The sequence below is a fragment of the Phyllostomus discolor genome, chromosome 2 (genome assembly GCF_004126475.2).
Source record: "Phyllostomus discolor isolate MPI-MPIP mPhyDis1 chromosome 2, mPhyDis1.pri.v3, whole genome shotgun sequence".
NCBI lineage: Eukaryota > Metazoa > Chordata > Mammalia > Chiroptera > Phyllostomidae > Phyllostomus > Phyllostomus discolor.
Window position 1 is genome coordinate 116,829,569 of NC_040904.2, and position 16,266 is coordinate 116,845,834.

Sequence of the window (16,266 nt, forward strand, 5' to 3'; positions counted from 1 at the left end):
TAGAAAGTGAGGACCATCCTCCATGTAATGTGCCCAGAAAAGCAATAAAAGCCTGTCCAGGCAAGGGTCAGGGTACTCTCTCACTCAGAGAGTGGCCATGCCATTCCTGTTTTCCCACAGGACTTCTGCAGTTCATGTGAATTTGTTTGTTGCAGCCACAACACATGGACCCTGCTGGCTGGAGTCCGCATCAATGATTGTATATGTAGGTAACCCTAAAGATGCCATACAAATACTAGCAGGGCTAAAAAGAATTTAGAAAAGATGTAGGATAAAAATCAACACACATATCAGATGTCTTTCTATTCACTAATAATGAACAGTTTGAAAGGAAATAAAATAATTCCTTTAAAATAGAATAAAAAAGCATATACTTAGAAATAAACTTAACCAATGAGGCAATAGACTTGTATACTTACAGTAAACTATATAAAACTGCTAAAAGGAATTAAAGACAAAAATAAAAGGAAACACACCCATATTCATGGATTAAAGACTTAGTATTACCAACATCACCCGAAGCAATCTATAATTCCATGATATCCTGATCAAAATACCAGTGGCATTTCATCTAGAATAGAAAAACCCATACTAAAAGTCATATGGAGTCTCAAGGAACCCCAAAATGCCAAACACTCTTGAAAAGGAAAAAAGTTGGAGGGCTAATGTATCCCGATTTCAAAACTTTCTATTGAGGGAGACCCAAAGGGACTAAGATAGTGGCCGAGTAGGTGGAAGCTGCATCCATTTGCTCTTGCCCCCAACATGGATTTTTGGCTGTTCTCTACTTGTACACCTGAACAATCAATGAAATCTTAGCTGATATGAAGTTTTGAAAACAAGGAGTAAAGAAGCTGCTTTGCATCATCCAGTAAGATTTTATAAGTTAAAGGGAAAATTACCTTGTATGTGATACCTGCAGCAGTGGAGATACCAGTGAGAAATCGTAACATATTATCTCCTTCCCCTACTAGGACAAGGGGCCCTAGTCCCACAGTAGGGCCCCCCAACCCTAATTGGGAGTGACTTGGGAAGATAATATGGAGTCTGGGAGAGCCAGGCTACACACACACAGTGAACAGCATGTTCACAATTGCAGCACCAATGAAGAGAGTGCCAGAGAGGGACTCTATCTCCTAAAACAAACAGAGGCTGCATCTGGTTATGTCTGAGGCACTGGCAGGCTGCTGCCAACTGTGACAATGAGAGACTTTTTTGCTTTTTGGGAAGACAGTGTATGCAGAAAACTGGACAGTGACTCAGTACTGCAATATGGGTGCCACAAAAAGACTTTATGAAAGGAGAGCTGAAGTGTGGCTGGGAAGGGACTTCACATGTAGCTGCTCTGCCAGCAAAGAGACCACATTGGAAGCACAGTTTATTCCCACTGAACCTAGCTGGGCTGGGAGTCACAAAAGTTGCACAGAGAAGAGATTGAATCCTGGGCAGTGTGGCTACCAAGGTGGGAGCTCCTCAGAACTGAGAATTTGGGACTGTGTCTCTAGTGAGGACAGATGGCTGAGAGTTAGACATACAAGAGTTGAGCATTTGAAATCCTTTGCATCCAAGCAAACTCCCCTCATGCCCCCAGAGTAAAAACCACAGGGAAGGGAAGGGTGGACTCAGCCCCCTTCTTGTGCAGGATTACAGGCACCACATCCAACAAGAAAGTTCTGCAGAACAGACAGGCCAGGCTCAAGAACACCCTGCTGGGTGCATACCTGCAGGAGAAAGAGAGACAGACATTCCAAAATGGACCTTTCTGAAATTTTCTCAGAATAACAAACCACACTGATTTCTCCAGCCCTATTCCACCAAGGGCAGTAAGGCTGAGAGATCAGAAATAGGTGCAGCAAAGGTTATTCAGAGCCCCACTCAGCCTCAGCTGTTACACAGAGCTGCCATCAGTGACAAACAAAAAGAGCTAGCCTCTTACAAAGATTGGTCCCTCAAATGAAATGGACAGGTAATACATCAGAAACTATATATTATTGGAAATAATCTGGAACAAACCAAGACGTGTGGCACCATGGCAGGGGAACACACCTACAATCTTCTCTGAAGAATAAAGAGCACTTCCTAGGGGAGATCCAGGGTATCACCCTCCCCATCACACCTGAAGCTCCCTCTAGAGGCCGGTGGAGGTGGTAACTGTGGTGCTGCTGGACATTACATGACCCACCCCTGAGTCCTGTGCTAATAAAAGGTCAGCAGAGCAGAGTGGTGAAGGCCAGCCCAGACACAGCCAAGCCTGAAGGAGACAGCCCAGACTGTGGACCACTTATAGCCTCAAACAAGCTGCCTAGAGCTAAATAGGGACACCATCTGACATCACCAGAGTTAGATCCAGAGGGAGAAGACAGCAGGCAAACACCAAACTTTGAGATGAACTTCACCTTGTTCTTTATCAATATTTGCATTATATTTCCTCTCACATAGCATTTTAACATTTTTTTCTTCAATTTTATTCCTATTACTTCACTTTATTTCAAATCTTGTATTTTACTCTTCCCTTATCTTATTCCATTTTGCCTAATTCCTTCCCTTTCTTGACCTCATTTTAAATCTTATTTTCTTTCTATACCTTATTTACATTCTTTACTATTACTATTTCTCCTCCCTCTATCCTTTTACAATTATTTTTCTTTCCTTTAGTCATCTCACATTCCTTTTACCTATTTTATAATATTCTTATCTCTTTCCACTGTTATTAATCTTTGCTTGTTTAGTGTTGATTTTGCAGTTGTTACCTTCAAGTCCAGCCCTAGTTGTTCACTATTTCTTTATTTTCAAATCTCATACTTTACTCTTCCCCTATCTTACTCCATTTTACCTTCCACCTGCCTTTTCTTATTTTCATTTAAAATTTTATTTTCTTCCTACTCTTAGCCTTGTATCTATTCCTTACTTTTATTATTTCTCCTCCCTCTACCCTCTAAAAATTAATTTTTCTTCCTGTAGACACTCATATTCCTTTTTCTCTTTCTTATATTCTTATTCTTTTTTTCACCTTTATTAATCTTTGTTCATTTGTCATTTATATTGCTACTATTATTTTTCTTCAATTCTATATACTCTACCCTTTCCTCACTCTTGTTTTGCATTCTTCCTTCCCTCACTTGGTGAGGAAAAAAGCCATGCAAGTTTAGGAAGCACACAGGGTCCCAATCAAGATGAATCCAAAGAGACCTACTCCAAGACACATCATAATTAAAATGGCAACATTTAAACACAGAGATTCTTAAAGGCAGCAAAAGAGAAACAGCTATTAACACACAAGGGAGCTCTGGTAAGGTTAATAGATGCTTTCTCAACAGATATACTTTAAGTCAGAAGGGACTGGCACAAAATATTCCAAATAATGAAAAGTAAAGACCTGCAACCAAGACTACTCTATCCAATAAAGCTCTCATTTAAAGTGGAAGATGAAATAAAGACCTTCGCAGACAAAAAAAAAAAAAGGCTAAAACAGTACTCCACCAAACCAACACTGCAAGAGATGCTAAGGGACTGCTTTAAGAAGAAATAGACAGAAACAAAGGTATAAAGGGGAAAATGGCAATACATAAGTACCTGTCAATAATCTTAAATGTAAATGGATTAAATGCTCCATTCAAAAGACAAAGGATAGCTGAATGGATTAGAAAACATGACCCACATATATGCTGTCTTCAAGAGACTCACCTCAAAACAAAAGTTCCCACACAGGCTCAAAGTGAAAGGATGGAAAAAAATATTCCAAGCAAAGGAACATGAAAATAAAAAGCTGGGGTAGCAATATTTATATCAGACAAAAAATACTTCAAGGCCACAATAAGAGACAAAGAAGGTCTATATATAATACTTATGGGAGCAATCCAACAAGGTGGTATAACCCTTATAAACATATATGTACCCAACACAGTAGCGCCTAAATATACAAGGAAAATCTCGGAGGACTTCAAGAAGGAGACTGAAGCTATAGTCACTGTAGGTGATTTTAACACTCCACTGTCAACAATGGATAGATCTGCCAAACAAAGAATCAACAAGGATATTGTGGCATTGAATGACACTCTAGATCAAATAAATATATTGATATTAACAGAGCATTTTACCCCAAAGAAGCAAAATATACATTCTTTTTAAACTCATACAGACCATTTTCAAAGATAGACCTCATTGTAGACACAAAACAAGCCTCAACAAATTTAAGAAAATTGAAATTATATCAAAGCATCTTCTTGGATCACAATGGCTTATAACTAGAAACCAAACTTAAGGAGAAACATTCAATTACATGGGAGACTGAATAACATGTTATTAAGTAATGAATAGGTTAACAATGAGTCAAGAAAAAATCAAAAAGTATACGAAAACAAATGAAAATGAACATACAACAACCCAAAACCTATGGGACACAGTAGAAGCAGTCCTGAGAGGGAAGTTCAAATTAACAACTGAACTCTTCATCTAAAAGAACTAGAGAAACAACAAAGCCCTGAGTGACAAGAAGGAAGGAAATAATCAAAATAAGAGCAGAATTAAATGAGAGACTAAAACAAACAAACAAACAAAAAACAATTCAAAGGATCAATGAATACAGAAGCTGGTTCTTTGAAAGATAAACAAAATTGACAAACATTAACCAGACTCATCAAGAAATAAGAGAGAGGACCCCAATAAAAATGTGAGAAACAAAAGAGAAGTAACAACTGATACCACAGAAAAACAAAGGATTTTAAGAGACTACTATGGACAACTATATGCCAAGTAATTGGGCACCCTGGGTGAAATGGATAAATTTCTAGAAACATATAATCTTTCAAAACTAAATCAAGAACAAGCAACAAGCCTGAACAAACCAAAACTAGTGATACTGAAAGAGTAATAGAAAACTCCTGGTACATAAAAACCCTAGATCAGAAGCTTCACAGGTGAATTTTACCAAACATTCAAAGAAGAACTAATAACACCTATCCTCCTCAAACTATTCCAAAAACTTCAAGAAGAGGGAAGATCCCCAAACTCTTTACAAGGCCAGTATTACCCTAATCCCCAAACCAAGTAAAAACACAACAAAAAAAGAAAATCACAAGCCTATCTCTCTGATGAACACAGATGCTAAAATTCTCATCAAAATACTAGCAAATCAGATCCACCAACACATTACAAAGATCATACACTATGAGCAGGTGGGATTTATTCCAGGCAGACAAGATTGGTACAATTTCACAAATCAGTAACTGTGATACATCACATTAACAAAAGACAAAAAACATGTAATCGTATCAATAGATGCAGAAAAAGCATTTGATAAAATCCAGCATCCATTTATGATAAAAAGACTCAGCAACATGGGAATAAAGGGAGCATAACTCAATATAATAAAGGCCATATATGAGAAACCTACTGCCAATATCATATACAATGAGCAAAAATTAAAAGTATTTGCCTTAAGATCAGGAATAAGACAAGGGTGTCTGCTTTCACCATCCTTATTCAACACAGTACTGGAAGTTTGAGCCACAGAGATTAGACAAGAAAAAGAAATGAAAGGCATTAAAATTGGAAAGGAGGAAGTAAAACTGTCATTATTTGCAGATAATATGATAATGTACATAGAAAACCCTATACTCTCCACCAAAAATTACTTGAACTAATAAGTGAATGTGGCAAAATAGTGGGATACAAAGTCAATATTCAGAACTGAATGTCATTTTTGTACACCAACAATGAACTAATAGAAAGAGAAACTAAGAAAAAATACCATTTACTATAGGAACAAAAATAATAAAATACCTAGGAATAAGTTTAATGAGGAGTTAAAAGACTTGTACTTGAAAAACTATAGAACACTGAAGAAATTGAGGAAGATACAAATAAATGGAAGCACATAATGTGCTCACTGATAGGCAGAATTAACATAATTAAAATTCCATACTAGCCAAAGTAATATAGATTCAATGAAATTCTTATTAAAATACCAATGGCATATTTCACAGATCTAAAACAAATATTTCAAAAATTATATGGAATGAAAAAAGACACCAAGTAGCCTCAGCAATCCTGAGAAAGAAGAACAAAGGTGTAGGGATCACAATACCAGCTATCAAACTATACTACAAAGCCACTTCAACCCAAACAATCTGGTCTTAGCATAAGAACAGACATATAGACCAATGAATAGAATAGAGAGCCAGGAATAAACCTATGTCTTTATGGTCTATGGTATCTGACTAAGGGGGCACAAGCATACAATGGAGTGAAAACAGTCTCTTCAATAAATGATATTGGGAGAACTGAACTGGTACATGCAAAAAAAAATTGAAACTAGACTACCAACTTATATCATACATCAGAAAAAATTCAAAATGGATAAAAGACTTAAATATAAATTGTGATACAATAAAAGTACTAGCAGAAAACATAGGCAGTAAAATTTCAGATATCCCACATAGCAATAGTTTTGCCAATATATCTCCTAGGGCAAGGGAAATTAAGGAAAAAACAAACAAACAGGACTACATCAAATTAAAAAGCTTCAGCACAGCCAAAGAAATTATAATCAAACTGAAAAGGAAACTCAATATATGGAAGAACATATTTGCTAATGATACATGGGACAAGGATTTATATAAAGAACTTATACAACTGAACACCAGGAAGACAATCCAGTTAAAAAATGGGCAAAGGATCTGACACTTCTCCAAGAAGGACATACAGATGCCCCAGAGACATATGAAAAGATGCTCAACATCATTAGCCACCAGAGATACAAATTAAAACCACATGAGATATCACCTCACACCTGTCAGAATAACCATCATTAATAAATCAACAAACAACAAGTGCTGGTGAGGTGGTGGAGAAAAAAGAACACTAGTGCATTATTGGTAGGAATACAGACTGGTGCAGCCACTGTGGAAAACAGTATTGAATTTCCTAAACAAATTAAAAATTAAACTGCCTTATGATCCAGTGATTTCATGGTTGGGAATATACCCTAAGAATCCTGACACACCAGAATCCTGAAATTCCAAAGAACTTATGCACCCCTGTGTTCATAGCAGTGCCATTTATAATAGCCAAGTTGGAAACAGCCTAAGCACCCATCTGCAGATGAATGGATTTAAAAACTGTGGCACGTTTACACAATGGAATACTACACAGCAGAAAAAAGAAGGAATTCCTACCTTTCACAACAGCATGAAGGAAACAGAAGACTATTATGCTAAATGAAATAAGCCAATCAGTGACAAAGAAACACCATATGATCTCACCTCTACTTGTAATCTAATGAACAAAATAAACTAATGAGCAAAATACAACCAAAGACTGGAAACATGGAATAGACTGAGAGTTCTAAGAGAGGAAGCAGGAGGGAAAATGTTGGAATGAAGGAAAGAGAAGGGATTAAACAAAGACTATGTAAGAATGACTTAGGGACATGGACAACAGAGTGGGGACTGACTGAGAAAGTGAAGGGTGGGTTGGGGGGAGGGGGGCAGAGGGGAAAAACTGGAACAAGAATAAAATAAACAATTAAAAACCTCTATTTGGCTAGTCAAAAAGTTCATTTGATTTCTTCTGTGAGATGGCTCTAGTAGTACTTAGTTTTACCTTCATTCTAAACAATAGTGGTAGATGTATTGTACTGATCTCCTATCAGTGCGCATTTAAAAAGAAATTTGTTGACTTCCAGTTAAGATGGTGGCATAGGCAGACATGGTTCTCCTCTTTGCAAAACCACATCAAAATTACAACTAAAATACAGAACAACTAAAATTCAGGAACATCAGAAATTGAGCTGAATAGAGGTCTGACAACCACAAAATCAAGTTTCATGGAAGGCTGACAACTATGGAATTAAATAAACTACATCCATCCAGACTGGCAGGAGAGGTGTAGATGAGGAATGGGCTGGTCCCTCATTAACGAGGATAAAAACTCAAGAGGGATCTTTTGGGAGTAATGAGTCCCAGACTCACACCAGGTGCCCCAGACCAGGGTTCCAGTGCCAGGAAGATAAGTGTCTACAACTTTTGGATGCAAAAACCAGCAGGACTGAGTCTGGAAGAAACTGCTGGAGCCCCAAGAAGTTCCTCTTAAAGAATCCCCCCACACACTCACCTACTAAGCTTCATTCCCTCTGAGCTCTAGCATTGGATAGCAGCTTGAAAGTCACTAGGGTGTACAGGGAGAAACAGAAGTGTCTGGCATCAAGGCAAGCAGAGGTCATTACCCCCTTGCTAAACCTCCCCCCCACCACCACAGAGCTGGTGCCATCTCTGAGACTGCATCAACCTGGCTAACACTATTTGACCTATCTTGGAGATCCCCAAGGTTCTGCTCCACATGATTTAAGGGCCCACCCACACTGCTTTTACATATGAATGGCTGGTCTTGGGTTCTAAATCCTATTAAACAAGCAATGGCTGGCTTCAGTGAGCCCTAGCAGCAGCCAGCCTAGATTCACAGTTGGCTTCACCTGGGAATCTCCAAGTCTAGCACAAGTAGCAGCCACTACAGATTGCTTTACAGCTCAGAAATGTACCCCAGGAAAAATACAGGTAGGGGTTGACCTTGCCCTGCACTACCAGTGAAACCCCAGAGCCAGTCCACCCAGGGGACAGCTACAGATGACACTGGAGCACCACCCCTGCACAGCTGATCCTCCAGAGAACATGGAGGTTGGTGGTCAGTGGTCACAGCCAGTCCTTGCAGCTGACTGGCCTGGGTAAATCCCTCCCATTGATATGCCAACAGCAACCAAGTCTCAACTCCAAGAGGAGGGTATACTCAGCACACACAAGGGATACACCTTGAGTAACCAGCTTGGTGGATAGGGGAGGCTGTGATACTACACCCTACTACATTAGGCCACACTACCAACATACAGAGTCAAACAGCTCTACATAATACACAGAAACAAACACAGAGAGGCTGCTAAAACAAGGAGACAAAGAAACATGGCCCAAATGAAAGAACAGATCAAAACTCTAGAAAAAGAGCTACACAAAACGGAGATAAGCAATTTATCAGATGCAGAGTTCAGAATACTGGTTAAAAAAGACACAGTCAGAAACGAAGGATTCAGGAATTGAAACCAAGAACAATTTACAGGGAAAAAAAACAGTAGAGTGGATGAAACCAAGTATCAAGTCAATTATTTGGAACATGAGGAAGCAAAAAACACCATGAACAAGAAGAAAAAAAGAATCCAAAAAAAATGAAGATAGTATAAACAGCCTCTGGCACACCTTTAAGAGGTCCAACATTTGCATCATAGGGGTGCCAGAAGATGACAAAGGGCAAGAAATTGGAAATCTATTTGAAAAAATAATGAAAGAAAACTGCCCTAATTTGGTGAAGGAAATACAAGTCCAGGAAGCAGAGAGAGTCCTAATTATGATGGATGCAAAGAGGTCTACTCCAAGACACATCATAATTAAAAGACCAAAGGTGAAAGATACAGAGAAACTCTTAAAAGTAGCAGGAAGTTATCAGATGGGTTGCCAGATGGGAGGGGTAAGGGGGAGAATGGGTAAAAAGTGAGGGGATTAAGAAGTACAGTTACAGAACAGCCATGGAAATGTAAAGCTGATAAGCATTACTCATGGATATGAACAATGGTGGGAGGATTGCCTGAGGGAGTGGGGGATGCTGGATAGAGTGTGGCAAACGGGGGGTGGGGGGGTGGGGGGGGGCGAGAATCAGGACAATTGTAATAGCATAATCAATAAAATATAATAATAATAAAAAAAATCCTAACTCCCAATGTGATGGTATTAAGAGGGAGGGATGATTAGATCAGGAGAGAAGAGCCCTCATGAATGGGACCTCAGAGGGCTCCCTCACCCCTCCCACCATCTGAGCCCACAGTGAGGGCGTGGCTGTCTAGGAACCAGGAATAGGCCTCACCAGCACCAGATCTGCTGGTGCCTTGATCTTGGACTTGCCACCCTCCAGAATTGTGAGAAATAAATTTGTTCATAAAAAAATAAATAAAAATATTTATAATGTGTGAATTTTTATTTAGCCATTTTAATATTGAAGATGGAATAGGCAACATTTTCAGCATATTATGCTTTATTACTTCAAGAAAGGCAAAAATGCAACTGAATGCAAAGAAAGATTTCTGCAGTGTATGGAGAAGGTTCTGTGACTGATTGAATGTGTCAGAAGTGGTTTGCGAAGTTTTGTGCTGGAGATTTCTTGCTGGACAATGCTCCGCAGTCGGGCAGACCAGTTGACGTTCTTAGCAATCAAATTGAGATATTAATTGAGATTAATGTTCTATCACACGGGAGACAGCTGACATACTCAAACTATCCAAAATAATAAAGTTATTGATGAAAATGAAAAATGTGTCTTTTTTAATGGAAAAAACTAAACAGACTTTTTGGCCAAATCCACAAAGCTGAAGTATTCAAAACAGTGTGCTACTGGCATAGAATAAAATAGAGAGCCCAGAAATAAGCCTTTACCTATATGGTCAACTGAGTTTTGACAAGCATGCCAAGACTATTCAGTGGAGAAAAGATCACCTTTTCAACAAATGATGTTGAGGAAATTGGCTATCTACATGGAAGAAAATGAAGTTGGACCCTCTCCTTACACCACATGCAAAAATGAACTCTAAATGAATCGAAGACCAAAACATAAGAGCTAAAACTACAACTATAATACTTAGTAGAAGACATAAAGGAAAAGCTTCATATTAGATCTGGCAATGATTCTTGGTGATGACATCAAAAGCATAGGCAACAAAAGAAATAAATTGGACTTTTATCAGTAACTACTATAGATCAAATAACATAATCATGAGAGTAAGAAGGCAACTCGTATAAGGGAAAATATCTGAAAATTAATATCTGATAAAAGATTAGTATTAATAAGATACAAAGGACTCCTACAGTTGACAATAAAATGCATGATCCAACTTAAAAATGGGAACTCATACAACTTACACCTCCGCCCAAAAAACATTCCAGTTAAAAAATGGCAGAGGATCTGAACAGACACTTCTCCAAGGAGGACACAGAGATGACCCACAGACATATGAAAAGATGCTCAACATCACTGGCCATCAGAAAGATGCAAAATAAAACCACACTGAAATATCACCTCACATCTGTCAGAATGGCTATCCACAATAAATCAAACAAACAAGTGCTGGCAAGCACGTGGAGAAAAGGGAACTCTTATACACTGTTGATGAGCTTGTAAATCAGTGCACCCAATGTGGAAAACAGTAATATTTGGGGAACAGATTCCCCAAATATTAAAAATAGAGCTGCCATATAATTCAGGAATTCCACTTCTGGGTATTTATCAAAAAAACAAAAACAAAAACAAAAAATCCTAACCCCAAAACACTTAATTTGAAAACATAAATGCACCCCTATATTCACTGCAGCATTATGAAGCAACCTAGATGTCCACTGATAGATGAACGATGAAGATGTGTGTGTGAATAAAATATTATTCAGCTATAAAAAGAATGAAATCTTGCCATTTGTGACACCATGGGTAGACCTAGATGTATTATGCTAAGTGAGGTAAGTCAGAGAAAGACAAATACCATATGATCTCACTTATGTGTAGAATCTGAAAAAGCAAAATAGCCCTGACCACCGTAACTCAGTTGTTTGGTGTGTTGTTCCGTAAAACAAAGGTTGTGAGTTCAATTCCTAGGCAAGTTCCGTTCCTGATCAGGGCACATACAAGAAGGCAACCAACAGATGTTTCTCTCTCTCCTCTCCCTCTTCATTCCCCCCTCCTCCCACTCTCCCTCCCCTCTCACTCTCCCTCCTTCCCTTTACTTCCTCTTATTATCTAAAATCAATGGAATCTGTCCCAGTGAATTAAATAAGAAGGTTCTTTAACCCTTGAAAGGTTGTAAAGCAATAAAAATTCCTTAAGCAAGGATAAAAAATAAACAAAAACAAAATAAATGAAAAAACAAAACAGATTCATAGATACAGAGAACAAGCTGATAAGCTGATAGCTGCCAAAGTGGAGGGAAGGGATGTGAATAAAAATAATAACATTTTTTAAACATTTCCCCAAAATGTATGAAAATGACCAATAAATAAGCAAATGAAAAGATACTCAACATAACTGTCATTAGGAAAATGTACATCAAAATCACAATGAGATTCAACTTTATACCCACAGGCATGATTATTAAAAAAAAAAAAGCAAATAACTCTGTTGGCGAGGATATGGAGAAACTGGAACCGTGTACACTGTTGGTAGAACTGTAAAATGTGTAGCCACAGCAGAAAAGTTTGATGTTTCCTCAGAGATTTAAACATAAAATTACCATACACCCTTAAACTATACACTCAAAATGGTTAAAAAGGTTAAGAACTGTTATATATTTTACCATTATAAAATCTGTAAAATAAATGCATGTGCATGACCTATCACTTAAATGTTATAAAGACCAGATGTGAGATAGCATCAACATGGAAAAATAAAGTATCAACTGATTCACTGATCGTGTACTGAGCCTATGTTTTAGGTACCCTAATGAGATTTTTTTTTAAAGGACAGTCAAAAGGAAAAGTACCATTACTAATATATTTTTTGTGCATGCCATAACTTTTATGATCCTGTTTCTTCAAATATAAAATGTGATTATATTGATGATCACATATATCAGAGTTTTTTAAAAAAGTGATGGACATACTGTATATTTGTTTATAAATGAATACTAGAAAGTTATTATGGCATTATTTGCTCTGTTGCAAATAAACACATAAAAAAAATGATGGAACTAAGTATAAGAAAATGTTTGCATTTTCCCATGTAAGCTGAATTCTACAACACACATTCAGATTTTACTAATAATTTTTTGTGCTACTTTAAGAAAGAAGCTTGTTATCTTAACAGTTAGCTTTGGGACCAGAAGACAAATAGACCAAACAATTTAAAGAATGAACAAATTGTTCTTTATTTTGAAGCTGTGATCATCAGCCTGTGGAGACCACCTACTACCTTCCAAACTTGTTTAAAATTTAATCATTTCTTCAATCTATATAAAGAAATAAAATAATAAGTTGATGTTAAAACTTCACTTTGATTGAGTCTGTATTTTTAAGTTATTACCTTGAATCAAGAAAAGTAAAAAGTCGATCAAATTGTTTTCCCAGATCCTCTAAAAGACTGTCCGTCTCCTCTTCTGCTTGACTGTGTATGTGTTCGAGGACCTGGGAAGAACACAATAAAAACCTAATTTGGTATAAATTGTACTGTTCAACATAATTTTGAAAATAGAAGGTACTTTTAGATTTTTCAAAACAATGCAGGAGAACATCAGATGATAAAAATGGAGTAAGTCGCATGGTTCAACTTCAAATCCTGGTATTTGTCACCTTTGTTGGCACTGTATACTGATAAATGGCAGAAAGGCCTAGAAAATCCACTAAGTATTCTAAGGATCTTTCTTATCCCTTTTTGTCATTACAGGAAACAAGTCATTTTAAAGAGCTGAATTTCTCTCTGGTACCATTCCTTAAATTTAACAAGTTTAATCCAAGTATTTTTTTTTTAGGTTTCTTTTTTTTTAATTTTAATCATTGTTCAAGTACAGTTTTCTCCCCCCTATAATCCAAGTATTTTAAAAAATATTTTTATTTTTTAAAAGATTTTGTGTATTTTTAGAGAAAGAAGAAGGGAGGAAGAAAGAGAGGAAAAGAAACATTGATGTGTGTCAGAATCATCAATAGGCCACCTCTCACAAGCCCCAAACCAGGACCTGGCTCACAACCCAGGCATGTACCCTGACCAGGAATTAAACCAATGACCTTCTGGTTTGCGGAACAATGTCCAGCACACTGAGCCACACCAGTCAGGGGCCACATGCTGCATTTTTAAACAAAGAATAATTCCTTTAGATCTGTGATCCCTTTTTCCTTCCAATTTCTCCCTTTTGGAATGGGAATATCTATCCTATGCCTGCCTAACCAATGTATTTTAGAAGAAAATAATTTATTATCTAGTTGCACATTTTCACTGTTAAAGAGGAATCTGGCCCGAGTCTCAACCCATACTTGATCAGAAGATATTTAAATGAGATAAGATTTTGGACTTAGAGCTGATGCTGGAACAAATTAAAACTAAATTGGAATGGGGTGAAGGTATTTTGTATGTGAGAACAACGAGTATGAGAAGGCAAAGCATAGGGCAAGACTGTTATGGGTTGAATTTTGCCCTCCACTTGAAATTCATACACTGAAGCCTTAACTCCCATATCAGCTATAACATTCTGATTGCTTTGGTTGTAAATTTGCTGTTGCTTTTTCTTTGTCACCAAATAAGTGAGCCTCTCTTTCGGGAGATGGGTAAGGAAGAAAAGAGAGTAAGACTCTTTGGGAAAGGGTATACAGCCAAGTAATGAGCAATGTTAGAAAGATGATCTGCAATGATATGACACAAGAAATCATGGTTCCTTATTAGAGCTTCTACATCAGTGGGCTACTAGCACAATGCTACAAAACCAATTCTATAACAACCACACCTAAAACAAAAACAAACTAAGCAAACAACTAGAACAGGAACAGAACCACAGAAATGGAGATCAGATGGAGGGATAGTAACAGGGAAGTGGGAGGGGGAGAGGGAGGGAAAAGGTACAGAGAATAAGTAGTATAGATGGTAGGTAGAAAATAGACAGGGGGAGGGTAAGAATAGTATGGGAAATGTAGAAGCCAAAGAACTTATAAGAATGACACATGGACATGAACTAAAGGCAGGGAATGTGGGCGGGAGGGGGTGTGCAGGGTGGAGAGGAGTGAAGGGGGGAAAGTGGGACAAGTGTAATAGCAAAATCAATAAAATATATTTAAAAAATCCTAGCAGGCCATGGGAGTTTCCCATTCTTCTGTATGTTTCTCTGTCATTACATTATTGTGCTTAATAACTCAATGCTAAACTCTTAACTTCAGTGATAGAATATCCAAATATGCACATTTAAAGAAACCTTGCCCTAATTCATGATAGAATTTGACCATTCAAAATGCTTACTTTTACAGCAATACTTAATTGCTCAAAATTATTGCCTGCTGTCTTTAGTGCTTCATCAATTTCTTCTGCAGTTTTAGTCTCCTAAAAAAGGAAAGGGGGACCATATACAAATACAAAAGTAGGTATTTAGATACATTATATTAGTCACAAAAATACCACATTACTATTTCAGTTACAAAAGCAACATTAGATCCACTATAGCAATCTGAAAACAAGCAAGAAAAATAACACTGTTAATCCTACTTACCCAGAGACTAATTAAAAACAATTAACCTTTTACGGTTTTGGTTATAGCATTCCAGATATTTTTAGATAACTTTTTGAAAAAATAAGATTATGTTCTGTGACCATTTTCAAACTTAAAACTATTTTGAAAAATGTATCATGGCAGTATGTGTACACATGTAAAAATGAACAGTTTGAGGGAAAAACTTATAATTTGGCTATGTTAAGATTTAAAATTGCAGTAAAAGATAGCAAGATTAAGTGCTCTCTTTCTTTCCCCAGCTCATTAAAGATCTTAACAAAAAGACTTAATATATCATTTAACAGCATTTGGAGGTTGTTCTTTTTCTAATCTTAAGTTTAAAAAAAACTATTTAAAGTTATCAGGTGTAGTAACAGGTAAAATTCAGTCTTCCAACATCATCATCATCATCATCATCATCATCACCATCACCATTAATAACAACAAATGCCATCACTGGAAAAATCACACTTAGAATTTAGAGACATGTACTTTATACAAGTTTCATAAAATCTGGATTCAATAATTAGGTTCAAAGGGAAGAAACTACATACAGGTAAATATCAAGAACAGGAACAGAACTGTCTAAGGTAGAATGGGCTACTTTGGAAGAAAAGAGAATTGTTCAAGCATAGTTTAGAATAAAACAAGAGGTTCAAGTAAGAAGTATAAATTTCTCTCCTACCTTTAAGCTTCCAAAAGAATCTATAATTATAGGAAGCTTGAGGGGAGAGGAAAATTAAGTTACCAGAGACACAGTAAAAATGTCTGGTTTCATCTTACGTCACAAATAACATTTTTCATACCGCCATTACAACTGACGAAGTCAAAAGAGTCCTGTGTGTGGATGGCGAATGTTCTAAACCAATAGTTAGCTTATCAGTCGTCTTTTTCAAGTCCTGAGAACAATTCTTTATCCTAAAAAATGTCAAGTACATTATTTTAAATACCAGCATTAATATAACAGCTTTAACATTTTATTCTGATTTTTACTCTCTATCAAA

At 37.0% G+C, this 16,266-nt stretch overlaps 1 protein-coding gene across 1 annotated transcript in view; it reads right to left on the minus strand.

Annotated features, from left to right (window-relative positions):
* Window positions 1-16,266, minus strand: part of RNF17 (ring finger protein 17) — a 145,563-nt gene that overhangs the window by 115,121 nt on the left and 14,176 nt on the right. The window contains exons 4-6 of the mRNA XM_028531988.2: window positions 16,069-16,180; window positions 15,016-15,096; window positions 13,099-13,199 (exon numbers count right to left, since the gene is read on the minus strand). Coding sequence (XP_028387789.1) covers window positions 13,099-13,199; window positions 15,016-15,096; window positions 16,069-16,180 — 294 coding nt within the window. The remainder of the gene's footprint in view (window positions 1-13,098; window positions 13,200-15,015; window positions 15,097-16,068; window positions 16,181-16,266) is intronic.